Source organism: Micropterus salmoides, unplaced genomic scaffold (assembly GCF_014851395.1).
Source record: "Micropterus salmoides isolate LMB-PRFRI ecotype aquatic unplaced genomic scaffold, ASM1485139v1 Ms_hic_scaffold_14, whole genome shotgun sequence".
Taxonomy (NCBI): Eukaryota; Metazoa; Chordata; class Actinopteri; order Centrarchiformes; family Centrarchidae; genus Micropterus; species Micropterus salmoides.
Window position 1 is genome coordinate 16115017 of NW_024040485.1, and position 22784 is coordinate 16137800.

At 40.9% G+C, this 22784-nt stretch overlaps 1 protein-coding gene across 9 annotated transcripts in view; it reads right to left on the minus strand.

Moving 5' to 3' along the window:
- kmt2cb (lysine (K)-specific methyltransferase 2Cb) overlaps positions 1-22478 on the minus strand; it is a 72151-nt gene extending 49673 nt beyond the window's left edge. For all 9 annotated transcript variants that reach the window (XM_038717997.1, XM_038717992.1, XM_038717995.1 and 6 more), the window contains exons 1-5: positions 21705-22478; positions 13044-13232; positions 3094-3182; positions 1433-1580; positions 363-569 (exon numbers count right to left, since the gene is read on the minus strand). In XM_038717997.1, coding sequence (XP_038573925.1) covers positions 363-569; positions 1433-1580; positions 3094-3182; positions 13044-13231 — 632 coding nt within the window. In that variant the 5' untranslated portion in view covers position 13232; positions 21705-22478. The remainder of the gene's footprint in view (positions 1-362; positions 570-1432; positions 1581-3093; positions 3183-13043; positions 13233-21704) is intronic.
- Between the last annotated feature and the right edge of the window lie 306 nt (positions 22479-22784).

Sequence of the window (22784 nt, forward strand, 5' to 3'; positions counted from 1 at the left end):
TGTTGGCACAGTGTGCAAATATGTAAGTGCTCATAGACACACACACACACACACGAAAGGCTCACGTGCACCCTTCACCTGATGTAGTATCCCTGGGCCTGAGGACCCTGCTGGCCAAGTGATAATTTAGCCTTCAAATGTAGAATGACAATGCTACTGCTAATGGCAAGAGGCTCTTTAGCTTGTGAGGTCTCCTGGATTGTACAGGGACAAACAAAAGGATCACTGAAGTGAGGCCATGAGCAAATTTTGATTTCTTGCAGCTCATTAACTTACAACGGGGACTCATCTTAGATTACTTTACTGTCCTGACCAACACTGACAAACCATTTGTAATAACACTGTCAGCCAGGCCTACTTACTTCGTCTTTTCCCTCTGTCCTGAGGTGGTCTCTTCTGCCATTTTTGGCTGAGTGGTTTTTTCACCATCACTGCTATCGCTCGTCGAGCCTCCTCCACCCGTGTGGCTGAAGAGTGCTTCAAGCTGAGGCGTGGTGCTGAAAACGTGCATTTCCCCCTGACCCAGCAGGCTATGGCCACCACAGTAACAGAAGGCACAGAGACGCTCACTGAAACAAAGAAAATGCGTGGAAGGGGGTGTTTAATTATATATACCTACTGTGACTTAATACAGTGCCACGCATGTCACCATGAATTAAGGCATCCTTCTTCTGGCAATGGGACTGTTTGCGCAGCAACATACATCTAAACACATAGTTGCTTGGGAGGCAGGCGTACACCCACCCATCCTCTTATTTGTATATGATTTTTTCACAAGTGGTTTGTTTGTAGCAGCAGACCAGACCCCTTCTCACAAGCACCTGTAACCTTGTGTGCAATAGTGGGTAGATATTTTCAGATGTTACAATTTGCAACTTTAGTCAAAATTTGATTTTTGAAAATTGCTTTCAACAACATTTTAAGCACATTTAGTTAATTCTGAATCAATATTTCTGCCAGAAGCATCACCTAACAAGATTGGACAACTGGACATGGAAGTGTTGCGGCTTCCACGTGAGAAAGGCGTTTTGGAGACAGAGAGGTAAAACAACAAAAAGAGAGAATAGTGGCCAAGAACACTAAAGTTGAGAAATAAAAAATGGGGCGGTAAATATTCATCACATTTCTAAGGGATGAGATGGCCTTGTTAATAAGATCCCAGGAGATGCTTCTGGTCTGCCCTCCATCACCAACATCAATAGCTGAGAGAGGCCAGGAGATTGATTACAACCTTTAACAGAGTGGCACCTGGGAGGAGAGTTCTGCCTCTACCGCCTTATAACTCCATCTCAATTCATCCACGCATGTGTACACAGCAAGGCAAACAGCATGTCACACAGCAGAAACACAAATGCCCAATTGCATTCTAATCCTTATACATGTACACATTCATATAAACCGTTGTGGCTTAGAGAAGTTTTGTGTTTCTAACCTTCTTTTGACTTCTCTACTCGCTGGGACAGATGGTCCTGCTGAATTCTCGGCTGGAGGGCTCTGGGCCAGAGGGGAAGAGGGCTTGTCCTCCTCTGGCACCTCAGGGGTCAACACTTCCACAGTTTCCACTGGCTGGATTGGCGTTTCTGATGGCAACAGAAAAATAAATCGATTAGTTAGTTAGTAAGAAACCACTAAGCATTAAATCCCTTCAGAGCATTTGTGAGCATTGCAGCCCGTTCAACAATCTCTCAAAGTAATTGCCAATTAAGACTGTAAAATCAGCATGCACCTTCTGAGAGACACACACTGTTGTAGGGCAGGTTGGTTACATTCTAGTCAGTTTCCTCCAGGTTGGAAACACAGCCTTTATTAGTGAGATGGATGGTAAAATATGGGGACCATATGCCCAAGCAGTGATTACAGTAAACAGACTGGGAACATCAAGCTCTTGTACAGAATCGCAATAACAATGGAGGCTGGGGAAAAAATATGAATCACAGCAGCCAAAATGTCTCAAGAAGTGGGGTTTAATATTAATAGGTAATACGACTAAAATAGGTAACACAACTAAACTCATTTGTGTTACGATCATAAATACTTTTTATTTAAATTACCTCAAAAAAGGCTCAATTCACTGTAATCACAAAAAACAACTCCCAAATGTACCTCTCACTGGGCCATGCAAAATCTTTATTAAACATAATTAAAGATGTAATTAGGCTAATACTGCAATGATTCAGTGTCATCCAATGGAATTACACAAGGACAAATTCAAGCTCATTACCTCCTAATAACTGAATGCACCTGTGAAGACTTCTTACAGTCTCGGGATATGTGTGACGTGTCGGAAAGTGTGTATCACCTTCGTTTTTTCAACATTAACAATTCCCTTGTTATTCTGGGAGTGACATGTTAAATCACAATGGTACAGTTTTAATGGTAAATACGTGAAAGTATATATGTTTGTGATAGTTTTAAATATATTTTAAATATTTTCTAAAGTGGCTCGCATATAGCATTTAAGCTACATTGTACTTTCAAAACAAAAATAAAAAGGTGAAAAAAAAAATATTGTTGGAATGTTGTAATGCTCCTAATAATTGCTTATTATTTATGTAACACAAACCACAGCTAATGTAAGCAAAGCTAGCCACTGGCAAAATTTCATTGTCGAGTATCCCCAGCACAGCAACAGGGCAGCACTGAGATGTATGAGAATGGGAGGCATGATCACGTGATGTGATGTACACACATAAAAAAGCACATAAAATGGGTCTGGAGAGACTGATGGGATTTTAAAAAGCTTTTAGAGGGCATTAGCCTTGGGCTCTTTCCCAGTGCACCTCAATGCCAATCTCAGAGCAGGAGGAGAGATGGAAGTAAGGGGAGAAAAAAAAAATACACACCCACTGCAGCTTCACAGCTCAAGCTAAACCCTTTCAATTATAGCACTGAAGTAGAAGCATGGGGTGCCAAGAAAAAGCTCTCATCCATCCTTCTCCAGGAGAGGGAGACTCCTCTGCTTTTACTGAAATACCGTTTTGAAGCACTCTCTGCATGAGCCTTCATGAATGAGCAAGTTCTAGCCTCATATCGCTCCCAACAGAACTGACATGTACATAATGGATCAAAAAAAAGGGCATTGCAAAGTCTCACCTGTGTCCTGAGGGCCAATGGACTCTGTTATCTCAGTCCCATCCATGCTGTCCTCCTCATCCACAACAACCCTCCCTCTGGTTCGACCCCTAGGGTGAGGAAGAGACGCGCACAAATAAATAGAGGCAGTGAGAAAGAACGAGACAAGAAAAAGCGCATGGGTTTGCCGGGGGGGGGGGGGGGGGGGGGGGTCATGAATTAGTTAAATATAGTCACAGCTGTCGCTGGGCAAGGCGGAGGTGTGGTAGTGGGTGTGCCCAATACAGACTGGTAGTATGTAGACTAAAGATGGAGGCAGGCCAATCTGGATAACTCTGCTCTTAAGATTCAGGGGAACAGATTGGGAATTCTAAAAAAGATGCACTACGGCATTAATGTAACATCATCCACATATAATTGACTATGCTCATGTAGGTACAGGGTTATAACGAATAAAATTGTACTATTGCTCAAATACCATGACTGAAATGTGTGTTCATCTCCAGAGCAACATGGAACAGATACTGTTATTTACAGTCCCTTGAGGGATGACGACTCATTAGAGCCAAAGTGAACGTGCTCTCGTTGAATTTCAAATCTGAATAGAGACATTACTTATTATATGATAATAGCTCTGTAATTTAAGATGGCAAAAACAAATATCTAATCTTGAGTGTGCATGAGTCACATTTCGAATCTTGACATATCCTCAGGGTGGCACAATCGTCAGGGACTGTGATGTAGATCACGTCCCGATAACATGGGCATTGTTCATTAAAGCTTTGGACAAAACCAAAAAGGTGCAGAGAATACACAACACAGGTAATTAATTTTATATCCTCATGTTTCTGAATACATTTTAGTCTTATTTGTTATTATTCCAATATCTTATTTAAATATATAATTATCCAACTGTTTGGTTATCACTGTGCTTTAAAGGACCCATGGCTAGGTCTAATAACAATCCTACTGTTTTAATGATTATTCCAAATGGAATAGAATTACTCTGCATTACACATATGCTCCATATGTTTACAGCAAGTTACTATAGCCAAGTTGTGTGTAGAATAAGTCACTTTGGACCTCTAAAAATAGGGTTTTGTCTGCACTTAAGGCTTAACTCAAAAAAGTCACGGCTGGGTATGTACATTAGTATTAAGGTTGGATTAAGATCCAAGGCAAAAATATTTGATTGGGATATGCTTCTCTACCTCCTGTTGAGTGACCCAAATATATCTCATTACTGCTCCTTTTCAAGTTTCTCTCTATAGTGCCCAGTTAAATGTAATATTAGCCTTTTCTCCACTTCTCCCTGTCATCACAATTTTAAAACAAGAATTTTTTATGCAATTATAAAGAAACTGCAACCCTTCCCATATCTGACTGAATGTGCTCCGTCAGCAAATCAGACAGCAATGTCTATGTTTCCAACCGTGTGTGTCAACTCATACAGATGCGCGCACACACAACACCACATACCCCTGTTTTACATACAGTATGGGGAGATTTGTCAGTGTCAGCAGCCTCCAATGGGAGCTCTGTTAAACTAATCTTGGAAGCGCCATGTGGAGGGGATAATTGTCATGGATACAAATTAAATAGCAACATCATTTGTTAGCATGCTAAGTGGGAAGAGCAAACACAGGCCAAATGAGAGCAGTGTGTCTCAGGGGTACTCAGGAGGATGCAGGGGGTTAGAAGTGAGGGAGGAGATGCAGAAATGGGGGGTGGGGTAATTTTCAGTGCCACTGGAGAGAAAAATCACAAATGGCTGGATGCCAAATCAACCCCTCCCTCTAAATGACTTCCATGTCAAGATAAGGAACAACCCTAAAACTCAAGAATGACAGAAGAGGCCTCTAGCAAATGTTGGATAAAACTAATTACCTGTAAGCTTGAGTTAAAAATAAATATCTACCACCAAATTCTAACAGAGAGCTCTTTTGATGTTATTGTACGAGGTGCAAAAAGTAATTGCTGAGCTAAACTTGCTGTAGTTTTGGATCACACTGGCATTTGTGCATAACAGAATCTGAAATTATACAACTCTTATGAGGCACAAAATTTCTTTTAAATAATTATAATAGATGACTTAATGTGATATTAGAAAAACAAAACAAGGATAAACAACTGCAACAACTTCGCTGTGTGTCACATTTACACAGATAAAAGACAAACAAACAAACAAAAAAAAGAGGGGGGGGGGAAGCGATCAATACACAGTTACATTAGAATTCATCCCCGGTGCAATTTATCAATTTGCTCATCATATTTTCCTAAATCAACTCTCATTATATTTCTCATTAAACTTCTGAAGGTTTTTGCTCAGTGTACATGAGAAGGAGCTTGTACAGATAGAAGCAAAAAGTAAAATCATACTGCAATTATCCACATTTTGGAGGGCTGTGAAGCTGCAGACAGCTACACACCAGGACAAGTTAAATGTGTCCTGGTACAAACCATTTACATATTTTGGCCATGCATCTGTCTCCCAGGCTTTCCTTTACATGTTCACAGAAAACACTTCTACTGTCTCAAGCTAATGACACTTAAGTGGGTTTATTCCAGAAATTGTGACATTTATGGCCACAATCTGGTGTATACAAGCAAAGTAGTTGGTGAAGACTTCTTTACATAGACTGCTACACAACATTCAGCTGTAACTGATTTTATTTATTTATATATAAAAAACATCACATTTCAGCATTGACACAGCCAGTTATATCACTGACAAATGCTCAATACTAACATTCAACCCCATACCCTGCTCAACTTACCCCCCCCCCCCAGTCCCACCACAGGGAGACAGAGAGAGAAAAAAAAAAATAGAAAAAAGGTGAAAATAATGCTGTGGTAAGTAGTCCCAGCTAGCAGGGCGCTGCCTGGAAAACCTGACAAGGATCATGCAGTTCTGAAGTGGACTGACCAGCAGATGGAGCGTGGGCAAATCTAGTATATTCCAACAACCAGGTCTACAAGAGCAATTTCTGATACATCCTCCTTTGTCACAAGCAAACTGTCTTTTAACACTTAAATTGGTCATTTTTAATATTTATACACACTGCTTATTTCTATTAAAAGGGGAAGCCAGTTGGTCTGAAAACAAGATTGTTCTATGAAGATATTTCACAGCTCTGGGAAGTTGTGCACTCTCAAGTGTATGTGATGGATAGTGTTTCACTTATCATCCTACTACAGTTAGCACAGTTTGGTTTCTAAACTGCCATAGTGGTAGTTTTAAGCCTGAAGGACCAGCCACCCATTAGCCTATTGTTTTATGACCAATTGCGAGACTAGAAGTCCATCCACAAAGCTCTGATCATTGTTGAGAGTTGGTGGAGAGGTACGTTCTATGGGATATGAACTCACTGTTTAAGTTTCTGGGGGCAAAGGCGATCTAATTCAAGGTAATTTAAGATGTGATAGATAATTGATTAGAGATGCATCAATCGATCCACCAGCAACTGGAACCAGACGGTTTTCAGCACAACTGGCCGTGACTGGTGACCGGGTACCGATCACTACCACATATCTGATTGAGGGCTGAAACTATTCATTGAGAAAATCGAATAACTATTACTAAAAAGTTCTTAAACTTCATTAAATCCATATACAGCGCACTGTTTCGCACGGATGGTTATTACTGTCGCGCTTATGTTGTGGACAAGTGAAGATGACGTGACTTGATGAGGATTACAAAATGGAGGAAGAAAGACAAAATAGCGAGCAACTTGCAAGAGACAAGCCAGAGAAAAAGACAGAAAGCATTGTACTGATCATTTTATGGGATAACTTCAAGCAAAAATAAAACAACTCTGCACAGTGGATCGTTTGTAAAACAGAACTAGCTTACCACAACAGCAAAATGGCAATGCGTCACAGCATCTAAGCAGAAAACATCCACTCTACGTCCATGGAGCAGACCCGAAACAAGGTAACATTAACGTTAGCATTTATTATAAATCATGATTGCTAGTTGAGATGAAGGCTAGCAAAGAAAGGGCACAATTCCTATTTATGAATGTATAGCCATGTGATTGTTGCTATTGTTCTCCAATGACTGGTTAGTCCGTGAGTTAGGGTTATAACGTTACAGTGATATGAGTTACACAACTGATCTCGGGTACCAGGGGCACCACGGTAAAGTATTTGTCCAATTACATGATGGATAATCGGTACAATACTTTATTACTAAAATAATCAGTAGCTGCAGCCCTAATCTGATCCTGTGCCAGTCAAATTTACAGGCGTGCTGCGCCACATGATGATTCACATGCCTACAGCGGCACAGACAGTAGCTGACTATAGATAGTCACAGCCACACAAACATACACACGCTCGAACAAGTCATCAGTGTGGGAGTTTAGTGACTGAAGAAGACACAATACTCGCAATATCTGTAAAGCTGGGCATACACTAGGGCTGAATGATTAATTGTATTTGCGATATTATTGCGATATGATATGCGTGAGAAAACCAGCCTGCAGAGGAAGCATCAACTTCGCTTACGCTGTACCTTGACTTGTTGTTTTGTACAACGGCCTTAAACTTGACAGAAGCTGACACTACAGAAACTTTAGTGTCACACAAGGAATGAAAGTAGCACCTGCCATCCGCAGGTACCGAAGTCCTAAAGAGGCCCAGTCTGTCCCGAGTTAGAGCCTGGTTACAGCCAGTGTTGCTGCTTACCAGCTTCGGAGGCTGAGGGGTTGGGAACTCCGGTGTTGTTGGAGAATTACTAAGCTTATCTATTAAGCACGAGAGGCATCACTTGGTTTTATTTTTGTTGGCCAACTTTTGAATTGTACCTCAACTTGAGATTTCTTTTCCACCATTGCTCATATATCACCTAATTTCATCATAACACAGGCCTGGCCTACAAGAAAGAACAGTGTATGTTTAATCTATCTAATATTGTGTTGGTCATACTATACACTGATTTATTAACTGTCTGTTTTGAATAATACAGAAGGTGAAGAGCTTAAAAATGAATCGCATATTAAATCGCAAGCAATATTGGTAAAAAAAACAATTAGCAATTAGATTTACCAAAATTGTTCAGCCCTAACATACACTGTACAATTTTTTGAAATCTTAACTAACTGCAACTCACACTGTATGAGTAAATTGTCTGGGATGTAAAGCCATTGATTTATGTATTAAGGCTACACGTCCAATGGTCAAGCCATGACCTAAGTGCTCACACTGTATGCATATAAAAACTACAGACAGTCCTGGCTATTGACAATTGTCAATATAGCTTTTTTTGCAATAATGCTTTTTTGTGGTTTGTTTTTTCAAATGGTGCATGTATAAATGTAAATGTATAAATATAAAGTGTGGCGCGAGCAGCCCTTGGGGTGCGTGAGCTGCCTCTAGGGGGTGCCCAATAGGAAAAATGTAATGGTGGTGTAGTAGTGTAATAACTACAACAATTATTTTTTGTGGAAGTTTTGTAAATTTAATTTACAATTAAAAATGTTATTAATACTTAGCTCACAGGAAATGGCTACTCACACCTATTTTCCTCCCCCTCTCTCTCAGGCTTAGCCACCGGAGCCATGTTATCTGTTTATGAGGCTATACACAGGGTGCGATTTGTTACTTTTTAAAGTAATAAATATATAAAGTTACATCGCGATGCAGAGTTGCAGTGAAAAGACAGAAGATAGATGCATGCTGTGTGTAAGTGCAGTGAGTGGGTAAGGGGAGAGCGACTGATTTAAAAGCAGTCACTTTCAAGAGTTTCACTGAGTGAAACCCCATAGCTGTGACTTCGGGCATGTTCCGTAAGCTCTGTGATTGGTCGGCTAGGTAGCCTCGCAACACCTCCGAGCCAACAGGAAGTTCCCGTGCTTTGAAGTAACTTTTACTAGCGGCCAAAACGGCGGCTGTAACACGGAGGATCAATATATTTGACCATCACAACCCGAGCGAAATGACTCATTTCATTATCAGAATGTTACCCATTCGGTCGATAAAATTTGAAAAGGCTATACCAGCCGCACGTTTACAATTTTACCCCCATTCACGTTAGCCTGCTCGGCCGGAAAAAGTCAACACAGTGGACGCTGTAGCACTACTGCCAGCTAACGTTTGGGGGTGTAATTGCACAATGACAGACACACGGACGCACAAGTATAAATGCCTGGCTACGTGCGTAGCCTACGGCGTAGCTATGCACGTGCGGAGTATAAATCAATCTTAACAGGGACACTGCGCTGCTTGTCATCATAGAAACAAATCAGATTTTGATGTCTGTTGCAGCTTCAGTAATATCGGCTGCCTTCTCAACACTTTGCTTCGCTGCTCACCGGAAGCAAAGTGTTGAAGAGAGAAGTTTGGGAACCGCTGGTGTATATGGACTAGGTGGCTATAAAGACATTGACAGTATGGTTTGTCCATTTTGCGAAGAGAATTAGAGGTAAGCTACCTACGTTTTATTGTAAAGTAGGGCTGAACGATTAATTGCATTTGCAATACTATTGCGATGTAATAAAATGAGATTTTCTAATGTCACATGACACCCAAGAGGAAAGCAGTCTGATGAAGTTGATGCTTCGTCTGCTCGTTACGCTGTACCTTGCCTTCTTGTTTGGCCTTGAGCTTGACAGACGCTGACACTACAGAAACTTTAGTGTCACACACAGGGAATGAAAGTAGCACCCGCCACCCGCGGGTAACGTGGTGGTGGTGGGTGAAATCGTCAGGCCATCCGCCAGAACTCCGGTGTTGTCAGAGAATTACTAAGCTTGTCTATTAAATATGAGAGGTATGTTTTATTTTCGTTGGCCAACTTTTGAATTGAACCTCAAACAGAGTATTTTTTTTTGCTTACTGGGATACAGAAAGATGGACTGGATGGAGGAGATTAGAACTGAGATAAGGACTAATTGGTGGGTTTTGTCATGAGTACTTACTGTATAACACACTGGTGAACTTATTTTTTCTTATGGTCTGTAGGTAGGCCGACCTGATGATATTATATCATTATTTAATGCGATGACTTGAGTCAAATTATCTTTCTCATATTATAATTTGATATATCTTCACCACCATTGCTCGTAATAATAATTCTACCTAAATCATCGTAACACAGGTCTGACCCACAAGAAAGAACAGTGCATGTTATATCTAATATTGTATTGGTCATACTATACACTGATTTACTGCTTGTCCATTTTGAATACAGAAGGTAAAGAGCTTAAAAATTAATTGCATATTAAATTGCAATATTGATAAAAAAATATATATATAAAAAAATCGCAATTACATTATTTTCCAAAATCGTACCTACTGTAAAGACTGTTATGTTGATAGCTAGCATTGTGTTGCCATAGCACTTTCAGACAGCGTTTACCACTTCTCACAGGCGATGTGAGAAGAAAAAAAAACATCCACACTGATCCTGGCCAATGGACTCATGGCTCTGCTTCAACTGTGCAAAAGCACAGCAAATGATGCCCGATGAAGCTGAAATTCAGCCCAACTAATAGCGTGTTGTGAGGCTCAAAAACCAAGTCAGAAACGGGTTCAAATCGTACCATGTATGCCCATCTTGCTCAGATTGTATCTGGATATGATTTTAATCTGATTACATTTACACCTCGTATTAATATGCATCTCCAGTGTCCACACTGAGATCCCATCTCTGTCAAGGTCAAACAACCTAATGTCACATCCTCCTCTTGTTTGGGCAGGTCTGAAAAATGACTAAATTATAGTCTGTCTAAACTTTCTGAACCATTTCTTTGCCACCACGATTTGTTTTTCTCCAATGATTACACGCCCATGTTTTCCTCTCTCTTCAGCAGTGCGCTGAAGTAACAGCTAGGCTGGAAAGTGAAATTTGTTTCCTTGAGTTATCTTTCTTCATAATGTGTACTATTATTTTAGTAGTTTATATTGATTTTAACTCAACAGCCCGCGAGTTCACAAACTGATACATTCAGTTCACCATTCACCAAAAGCATGAGCAAGTTCAATGATTGGCGACCTTTAAGGGCGTTTATGCACAACACTGTAGGGACACACTGCCTGTGTATGCCATGACCGGTACATATTTCCGCCTATTTAGTTGTATGCGGACATGCAGTTGTGTTTAATGTGGTCACAATGCGTCCCTGACCCTCTCCGGAGGTGGTTTAGCTGACTGGATCACAATCCCTCTTCAGTGCATCTCCAGTGCATTAACACCTGTTCTTTTATGTGGTCAAGTATGATCCGATTGCAATCCGATCACCCAGAACGCATTTTAACGCCCGGTGTAAACAGCCTCAGAAAGAGAGACATTATCTGGTATTGTGTTAGAAGGCACAGACACAGTGAATATTTTAAATGCACGGACCAGGTAAAGCAACAGTGAACACACCCGTTGGTGAAATTTTTTTAATCTATAAAACAATAATTTTTAATAATTTCCTAGTCACTGTGTGTTATGATGCAAATAATAACATACCCTATTTGCCTGATCAGAAAAATACTGGACCCCCAAATTCAAGAATTTGCAGACTCATACAGGCACTGTGTGCGAGCCAATCTAGGTTTATTTCGCTTTATGATGATAGGGTCTCTGTCTGGTTGTAAGCAAGTTTGTTTTGTTAGCTCAAGCTTGTTCTTTGCTATGAAAGTCACAAGGAAGCCAGGCACCTTGTGCAGTGCCTCATAAGACATTTCTGTGCTGGTGTTACCTGAAATCAAGCTTCACTTGAACTGTTAATAATCTCTATGACAAAAACTTCTAATTATAATTAAATGGTTATAACAACCAGGACATGTTAAAGATTTTGCTTTTATCAGCTAAATGGGTGGTGGTTCAGGAGGTAGAGTGGGTTGACCCATGGCTCCACTCTGCATGTCGAAGTGTCCTTGGACAAGACACTTAACTTTTGCTCCTGATTTGAATTGCTCCCGATGGCTGTGCCATCAGTCGTGTGAATGATTAGTTTCTTTCTGATAAGCAGTTGCATGGTATCCTCTGCCATCAGTGGGTGAATGTGACTTCTAGTGTGAAGCGTTCTGAGTGGTCGGAAGACTAGAAAGGTGATGTACTAGTCCCATATACCATTTATTCAGCGTTTTTTCAAAGAACAGTGAGCCATAGGCCACATGTGAGAGAGGACAGCAAACACTGGCAGCTGCTGTGCCATTCATCATAAACTTTGGCTTTAAAACTTCATTCAACAAGGCCAAAACAAAGAAGTGCTGAACGCAAAATAGGTTAGTAACCTGTGGTGAGTAAACATGTTTAGCTCAGACTTGGCCATCTAACTTTAGCTTGCTTTAGCCACGACCTACAGGGGGTTAACTCCAACTGTCCTTATGAAAAGATGAATGAACATTCGTTTACTTGCCAAACTTGTGGTGGTTGATTAACGTAATCATTTATGTCCCGCTGGCTGCAAACAGGTTACAGTTTTATTGTTGATCATGCAACGTTACAGTTGTAACGTTACACTGATTTGAGAGTCTGGGGGATGTGTTGACTTATTGACTGATTAATTGCATTGCACATGGTTGTGTTCTGTAAGTGAAAAACAGGTTACAGTTACAGAATTCCTTATAGCAATGCAATGTCATTTGAGGATGCTATCTTGGGCTTTGTAAAACACTGATCAACATGAATATAATCGACAGATTAATCAACAATGAAAAAAATCTGCCCCACTGTCATTGCAACACCTCGATATTTCAATTTGATCCGAAAAGGTCCCACATTCCCACATCCCCCCCCCCCACCCCACTTAAACCTGCATTCTCTTAAACGTCCAGCAAAGTCTGGTTCCATTAGAAATAATGGTAAAATAGAAATGACTTTATAGTCTCCGATGCTAGTTTCAAGTCTTCTTCAACACAGAGGGAAACAGACGATAATGCAGGGTATGCTTTTGGACGAGGCTACCTTGTGATTGACAGGTCGCTACCATGGTGGGGCCAGTTAAATTAAAGAAGCAAGAAAAGTAAAAACCTACTTCTTTCTGTTCTTAGACACGGATGAGGGTGGTGCCTGGGGTAGGACGGCAGCAGCATCCTTGCGCGGCCTGCCACGTGGTCGCTTGTCTGCGTGGGCAGGACTTCCTGTGGACGTGGCCCCTACACTGCTGGAGGGTGGTGAGGGTACCTGGTCAGAGGGTTCCACAGTCTTATCCTCTGATGACATTCTGAAGAAAAAAAACAAACAAAAAAAAGGGTAAGAAAGATGAGATCATATTAGGTGTTACACAATAAGCTGAATAAATTAATTCAACACTACAAGGGGAAAAAAAGACTAAAAATAAAAACAAAAACAGGTGCCGATTTTCACTTCTACTGTTTTCATATTGTTTACAGGCTTTGAAAGAGTGGATAATAAAAAGGAGACATCATGTCGTGGGAAAATTCCTTAATGATGGAAGAACATGAGTTGCAGCTTTGTTCACTGAGATGTCCAGATGTCCTTATATCTTAAAACAATTTTGATTTGTCTCTTTCTGAGAATGAGACAAAGTGGATTGCCTACACAAAGACTTGAGGTTTTCCCCATTTCACTTACATGCATAAAATTGCTAAAAGGATGTAGCCTTCAATAACTTATGTGATAACTTTTTCTTTGCGATCTATTCTGATGAATATTCACAAAACAACATCGTTTTTAGTTTTGCTTGATCCTGTGTCACCAAATTAAAACCCGCTGGGGATCCTATAGGCAGTGAAACTAGTTCTGAGAAAATTCAAAGCATTCATGCAGAAACACGCTCAGCAACTAAAGTTTAAAAAAAAAAAAAATTAAAAAATCTTTCTGGCCTCTTCCAAATCTAAAGACAGTGGAGCAACCGCAATTTCCACTCCTTAGTCAAAGCATTCTGAAATCAATCCACATCCAGCCATTCCAGGTTTTCTATTTGCTGTAAATCACCCACTGAAAGAAAGCCCACTACAAACCGCTCATTGGTAAATATGTTGAATGCTGCACTTTGGTTGCATTTTACAATGTGAAGTGAAATTTAGAGGTGGCATGAGTGTACTGGAGAAACAAAGGCAACCGTTTGCACAAACCAGGATTGGGTGAAATGACAATATATATCATGAGACGATTTTTTATCTGGCAAAGATGGTTTTATTTCATTTTTACTATTTTGCTGGGTGAAATAGGCCATTACCAGAAATGTTGCAAAATCAGTGAATGGGACTGCTTTTTTTGGTAATATTGGATTTTGCGTCAATGTGATTACATATCTTAACTTTCAGGTGTTTGATTAGTCAAAAACAAACATTCCCATTTGCTTATTTTTTATCCAGAAACCATTTCTCAATAGATTTTTCCCTAGAAAACAGTTTGCTCCCGAGATGTACCCTGGAGTGAGAGAAAACACTCTGTGCCTCTCACATACCCTGGTCCAATCAGATGTCCAGAACCTGGTCTTTCTTCCATGTAAGTATCTTGGGGAAAAGGGAAATTAAACTAAAGGTTTATGTTTTTCTGCCCACATTGTTTTATCAGTTACCATACACTGAAACCAATGTGATGCTCTATGCCTTACACAAGTTATTCAGTGACAAAGTGTTGACAAAATGAGTGAGTTCAGCGACTGATTCTATAGTTAGTTTGTGAGGATACTTTTTCCACAATCGATTTCAACCTGTGTAACTTTGGCAAAAGGTCACCCTGCTTTTTAACTCCTAAAGTAACATTATCTAGTAATTCTATCTTAAAAATAACGGCTAATGCAGATGCCCTAGCAAGCAATAACTTCTTTGCTTGCTATGTTTTGTGTTGTTTCACTTGATGTTTGCCTGTGTTAGCAAAGTTGTTGAAATCAGTCAGAGGTTTCATAGACTGTACTGTAAGCCGTTACTGAAAGTGCCCTTGTGTCAGTTGTTGTCTAGCTTTGTTGGCTAGCTTGCCACCCAAGTTTCAAGCAACATTATGTAACTTCTCTACCGCTCAGGGAGAGCACAGTCAGTGCCGTGCCAGAGCCGGGGCGAACGGGCAACATAACTGGGCTCAGCAGCCTTTATAGACATTACATTAGCTACTTGTAATCACAGTTTAAACGATATGATGTGAATGTACGACCATACCCAATGTTGACGTTTGGTTATTTCCCATGCATTTCTTTCTTTAAAAAGGAACACATCTCTTTATAAAGGTGTTCAGCCACCATCCAATGCCATAACAGCTTCAATGCAACCTGGCATAGATCTCATAATACATCTCTAGAACTCTCAGGGCCCGTGTCCACCAAAGAGTTTTTTTCCAGCTGAAAACGCTCTTCTCAAAACACCCAGCAGGGAGCACTAGCGGGTGTTTTTGAGGTGCAGCGTTTTTTCCGACTGCTTTGGTTGCTATGATACACCAAAGCGGGAAGCTTCCAGTCTACAATATGAAGCCGATGCGGAAGTCCCTTAAACCTGCATTCTATTGAAAATCCAGCAGGGGGCGACTCTTATGGTTGCAAAAAGAAGTCCAGCTCCATTAGAAATAATGGGAAAATGACCCTACTTCTCAGCTGAATAATTACCCCAGTAAACACTTTCCTGATGAGTTTATGGTCTCAGTCGCTAGTTTCAAGTCTTCTTCAATACAAAATGATGTTGATTTAGTAAATTATGGTCCCATTTATTTTAAAATAGACCACAAAGCAGAGTATGTTTCAGGGTGGGACTATCTATGATTGACAAATCGTTACCATGGCGACCCTAACCCTGTATGAAGGGAAGGCTGAAGCCGGTTGAGAGAGAGCACAGTTCATGTGATTTTGTGGGGAGAGGAAACATCTCGGCGAGTACAACCGTTTAGTCCAAGAGCTGAGGTTCCACGAAGCCCGGTTCCAGGATAGTAACCGTTGCTACGGTGTAGTATTTGTCCCGCCCCTCCTCTAATGTGATTGGACAGCTGTGTAAAAAGTGACATTGACGAGTGCAGAGTTCTTCCCAAAGTTGAAAATTTTTCAACTCTCGGCGACCAAAAAAAAAAAAGGGGGGGGGGGGGGGGGGGGGTCATTGCTCAGCACCCTGTCGACGTAATCGACAACGTTGACTATAAAAATTTGTCGACATGAAATTTCATTGTCGGCGTGTCGTTAAATAGATGCCGCTTAATGGAGAGATGGCAATCTTCATATTAGGAACATTTCTGGTTGTTCATTTCTAACTGCAGTCCACTACATCAAGTGTTGGGGGTAGTACCGCTTCCACTGTCTCCCATGACTGCTTGACTGTGAGACTATTCACGAAGAAGAAGCATTCATGCGAGAAGTGTAAAGTAACGGAGAAAGAGGCCAACACCAGAACGGCTTTTGTTTTTACAAGTTTTGTACAGTATTTAATCACTTAATACACTTTTGAGGCGACAAATCAACTGTGTAGAACTTGAATATTGGCAGTTTTACCAAAGTTGATGGCGAATTGAAAATGTGCTCAAAAGTTTTTGGGGTTGAGAAGCTATATAAGTGCCCGCGAGGTTAGCGGTGCCAGCCGGCCGGTGCCAGTCCCGCCCACAGAGCGCCCTGGTCCCAGTTACTCAGACCACTGCAACAGCAACAACAGAGGAAATGCAGTGTTTCCTGTTCGTTCATTTATTTGTGGCGGCCCACCACAATATCAACGCTGACTGCCACATACTGATTTTAGTTGTTTGTTTTTACTATTTAAAATCTTAGTTGATTGCAGATCAGCACTGTAGCACATTCGCGCAGCACATCCTCTCGCTCGTCTCTTTCTCGCTCTCTCTCTCATAAACACTGCAGCCCAAATTTGTCCAACACAACGCTGGCAATGTCGGAGACCCATGTTAAAAAGTTATTAGTAATGAGTAATGGTTTAAACTACACCAAGGAACATCAGGCTCGTGATGTAGTCTACAGAACATTCTCCACTCAGTTATCGCCTAAAACCTATAAGCACTTTGGAAAAATAAACTACAGAAGTAGTATGAAAGGGGACTGTTGCTTTATTGTTCTAAATAGACATTACATTTAGTGTACAGTCGTAGTTATAGTACTTGCTCTTATTTTATATAGTTTCAAAGCAAAAATCTTCGTTAAACAGTTAAAAGTTTGTATAAATCTATGAATTATAGTATATAGTCTTCTTCCCTGGTTTCCCCCCTGGCATCCATACTGGTGTTCATTCTGAATAGTACACCTTATTCACTTAATGGGAACGTGAGCTAGTTAGGCTGTGTGTTGGAGATCAGTGATTCACTTGAAAGATATTTAATTATTTAAATGGTTTAATTAGGGTTAGGGGGTGACAAAAATAATCGTGACTAGTTGCATTTCTCCAAAAGTTGATTCTGTTTCAGCTTTTCACCGATTGCTGCGTTTTCTTCCAGCATCCCCTGCGGTTTCCACTGCAGCAGTCTAAATGCACTACCTACATTCAAATGAATGCGAGGAGTGGCATTTTCGCTGCAACGCATGATTTGGTGTGAATACAGCCTTAGACGTTTACTGTGCTGCAGGAAAGTGATGCAGCAAGTGTTTTGCCTAGAGCTCAAATGCTGCAGGAAAAAAAGTTGTATGAATAAAGATTCACAGATTTGTGTTTTTTGGTCAGAGTACTGAAATGCTTATTTCACAGCAGTACCATGCATCTAATGTAGAGAGCGATGGGTGACTGCTGCTTCTGTTGTGCTGCTTTCATTACGTGGCCAAAATAGACAATGACAGAGTTAACAAGTGGTTGGTGAAGTTATCCAAGCATCAAGCAAGCTAATGACCAGATATTTTTCTTAGCAGTTGGTGAGAAAACTATAGCTATAGAAGAGAACAAGACGCTGAATTTACATTCCTCACATGGTCAGTAACATCCAATGGGATGCTCATGTTGGTTTGTATGTACTGGACATTTAACAGTTTGCTAACACAACAGTTAAAGGGTAACAATTTTTCAACCAGGACCCTATTTTCCCATGTTGTGTGTCTAAGTGACAAATTGGGACATTTTTTGAAAATGGTCTTTGGTAGACCAGAGCTGTAAAATTATATGTTTTTGTCAATGGAGTCTGGTGGCTTTGAACAGACATAAAGTGGCTGATTCTGCTTAAACAAAAACGGATCCTACTCTTTAAAAATATATATATAAAATAAATAAATAGCATCGGCATCTCTTTAGGGATCCTTTCCATAAAGTTGTCAGATCTGAGTGTCAGTGGCAAAAACAAGCTCTTTAGTGGATGTACTTTGATGGTGCGCAACTGCCCACAAGGATTACGTTGGCTGCCCTGTATCACTCCTGCAGACTGCTGTGCGCTCGCTCAATACTGGACCAATTTTAAAAATGTGGTATTATACTCCTTTTCAGGTTCATAATTTTATTTAGGGGTTGTACCATAACAGGTTTACATTTTTTCATTTTCAAAAAACACCATATTTTTGTCATACTGCACATAGCTGCAGCTCCTCTTTTCACCCTGTGTGTTGAAGTGTTAGCTATGGAGTGATTCATCTTGCCTCTACATGATCTTTGTTGGGAGCAGCACATGTGCAGTTCTTAGTTAAGGACTACTAACCAATCAAAAGCAGAGTAGGGCGGGCTCTGAGAAGCTGGTAAACACAGCTTCGGTTCAGCTGTTTATGTTCCCCAGCTTAGCAACATGGACTGGAAAAAGAGTTTGAGTCTTGAGTTATTCATTTTCATCCATAAACTTATAACTGAGCTCCGTCTCTACATCACAGTAACATCTTTATGTCCATTGACTGCCTGGAGGGTAGCTAGTGTTTGGAAGGTGGAGGAGAGGCAGCAGGCGGACGTCTTGTCACAGTGCGCTGCTGCTTTTTCCAACGGTGTTTTTGAGGGTGTGTCAGATTAGCCGCACATTATGAGGCGTGTTTTCTTGTGATTCACAAGAAAGCGGAAGAAAAGGCTGGACTACAAACAAGCGGTTTTCAAGCAGCTTAGAGCAGTATTTTCTGTGGAAGATGGGAACTCTTTGGGGTGGACTTTAGGCTTTTTCCCTTTGCAAACCTATTACATGCACAAAAAAGACATAACTCAATAAAGGAGAGGGAAAAAGCCAAAAAGCAATACTACCTCTTTAAACTGCACTTCAATTGTTTAATAAGACCATAATACTGTATATCACAACTGTGTTTCAGTGAGTTTATTTTGGAGTCTCAAAATTAGCTGAATGTGGTTTTAAAATTAAAATAGCTGATTAAGATTATGAAGCTTACATGTACAGTAAACTTTCAATAGTGAAAAACTTAATTTCTGGACCCTGATGTCTAATGCGCGATTGTTAGGGGTTTAACAGTACTTGTATTCGTACAGGACTGTTTCGGTACAGGACTTTCAAAACGGTGCACGTGCACCAAATGCAATCTTTAACCTCATATATTAGGCTTGTTTTGTGTGTGGAAAACTCCGAAATAAATTCCGTGTTTCCACACGGACACATTAAGTGTCGGACCAAATATCCACCTTGCGGCGCTACAGCGCTACATAAGGAGCCGCTTTAGCCCAGCCTCTCACCAACTAGTGACTTAAGCATCACGGCCAGTGCAGAGAAGCCAGAGCTTGAAGACCCTCCCTTATTGTTAAGGTCTTCTGTTCGGGAACACTTCGGTTTCCAGTGAAATACAACAACAGACAAGTTGATAAGATGAAAGCAGTGGGCCGACATTTTTCAGTAGTGATCAAATATGTTTCTGGCAACACGTCAAACTTGCTAATGGTATCACACGAAGGAGAACGTTACTGCAACAAAAGTTCATAAACCAGCAGCAATTTAATGTTTGCATTTTTTCACCCCCCTAACTGTACCAAAAATAAACCGAACCATGACTTCAAGACCGAGGTACATACCGAAACAATTTTTGTGTACCGTTACACCCCTAATGATTGTACATTAACATGAAAGGTTTTATGGTTAATGGAGTCCTGTTATCATGCAGTAATGCCTTATGATACATGTGCAAATATCATTAAACCCTAGTTATCAGCTAGGTTAGCTGGGTTGCAATAACTATGCTCCCATAAATGTAAAATGATTAGAATAGATGAGAATAAAGCTGAAATCGAACACATTTTTCAGTTGTTTACTGAAACTTAGGTTTACATCAAGGGCAATCCAAGTACTTGATCAACCTCACTACTACTCCTTACAGCAGATGTACCATGTTTTCACTCACCTGTAATATTTTTATGGTTCCTCTTTAAAAAACAGTTGATGCAAAAATCAGTACAACCCACTTGCTAGCTTGTGTTTCTGTACCAAAATGCAATTACCTCAGACTACATTATGACTAATCTTAAGGATGAGTCATGAGAAAGTCAACATTGTTATTTTTCATTTTCGATAAAGCAGTAAAAACGGTTTATGAAACCTGGTGGGCCATAAATTAAAGAGGCATTTTGTATCAGCAAACCAAAAGAGGTCTGTGCTGTTAGATATTGTGGAACTAACACCATATTTTGCTGCAGGTCTGTGGCAATTCTCTCTTTCACTTATGTCTATATCGGCCTCCACCAGCCTCCAGGCTCTGTGGACAGATGGTGGTCCAATAACACCAAACTTCACGAGAAAAATTAGTCATTAAAATGGTTAGACTGTCAGTACTATTATTCCGAGATGATGAATCTTAGCTGAAGTCCTAACAGAGAATAAACAGGGGGTTAAACTGTTCCCAAAAAGTGGTGATGTAACAAAAATTAGTTGGATATGGACAACCAGGAAAGCCTCAACAGAAAGTGGTGAGAATAACGTTGATTATTAGGGCATCTGAGGTTATGATCCGTGACTACCGGGCAGTCACGACCACCACGGGCACAATTGGAGACATGCTAACGTTAGCTTTTGTTAACTCAAGCTGGGGCACAAAGCAGTTGCATAAAGCTAACGATAGCTAGCCTGTTGTGTTCAACTATGTCGCCTTTTCTTTGGCGACAATAACAGACAAAAGTAACATTGACATAGTCTAGTTTAAATGTGACAGAAAATGCAGACAGAAGTGACTCCACCGTTCATATTTAGCTGGAATTATGAGACTGGATTCGGCGTTGAGAGTCATTAGCCAGTGAGACAACTTTGAAAGAGGTTCACGTAGCAAACAGGTTACCTACGGCTGCAGTTAGTTGGCCAACTCATCGCACTAGCTTGTAACTAGCGCATACGCCAACACAACGAGCATTAATGCTCCATCCTTTTGTTGTCCCACAGCCAATATTAAATATTATTGTCTAGGGACGACGGTAAACTTAAATTCGCTGTCCGTTAGACTGGATGCAGGGCAACGATGAGCATTTGTGTACCCAACACACACAAAGGCTCGGTCTATTCAATGAAACGGAACTGTTCCGGGGAACTACAATGCAACACAAAAAGTGAAAATGATACGTTATACAATGACGTAAGCCCTGGTTTCTGCTTTTCGTTGCAAACTAACGTTAGTTGTGTGTGAATGTCGATCGTATATATTGATTAGGCCGTGACCATATAACGTTACCCATGTATTTATGATTATAAAACACCCATGAACCGTTCTACTAAATGTTCCGTTGAATAGTCTGAGTCATGAAAGCCAAGGCGGCGACAAACCCCCAACATCAGACTGGAGGTGGATAACGTCGGCTCAGCTTTCCTTCACAAGGTGATTATAAAACAATTCTAGCTCGCATGAAAAACAATTTAACATCTCACGGTGGCTTACCTTCCAGCCCTATGGATAGCGAATTATCCTCTTCATGTCCAAAATACTGGGGGGATGAAACGTCGCACTTTTATCACCCAGCTAGCTAGCAAGCTAATTGAGCTAGCTAGCCTCTTTCCAATGAAGCAACACTGCAGTTCTCAAAAATGCATAACGCATATCATTATATTCCAACGTTGCAATGTTATTCCCAACTTTGCCCATTTGATGGAAAGACAGATGTAAATCCAACAGAAACCCGCTTTAGTGGCACACGCATTTAGTGGTGGGGGGGGGATCACTTTCCTTTCTCCAATGACAGCTGTCGTCGCACGAGTTCGGGTTATATAGCTAGTTGGTGTTAGCCACCCAAGTCTACGGCCAACAATTTTACCATTAACGTATAAACAAATCAAAGCCAAAGTCCATGCGGCTACAAAAGTAAACAATCCGTAAATGAAACTTTAAATGTGAATCCTCAGCGAACGTACAGCGACGCGCAAAGCAAATGTTGGGTGCCGACAGCTTGGTTGGCAACTGGTTCTATTTTCTTCAGCATCGACAAGCTGCGGGACCGAGCGGCCAGTTAGGAGACTCTCGCAGCCAGCCAGCCTGCCACGCAGTAACAACCGCCTCCCAGGACATGTAAAAACAAACGTTAGCTTGCCAAAAACAACATCCCACCTGCCACAGTGGCCGAATTGCGAGATTACTATGAAATATGACTAAATTAAGTTGAAGATGACGCCTCGGTGTACTCTATAACGGTGGCCATATCTAATGATAAGTGGCACCGAAGCACAGCCCCTCCAGGCTCCTCAAAAAATAGATCCACCTCCCCCTACCACAACTACGGCACATAAATCCTTCAAAAACGGCATGGCCCGTCGATAAAGACATGTTTCGTGAGTGTGGCAAATGTTTAATAACAACGACAAGAGGACGCGATAAAAAGACAACGCAAACCATTTAACAATTTCTTCAAAATACTCTATGACCCTGCGGAAGGATATGGGCATTTAGTAAATAAAATAATGGCTAGGGAGATCTCAAAAAGATGGAGCCTGGATTAGAGCCGGGTTGGAGGGGGGCTTTCGAGCT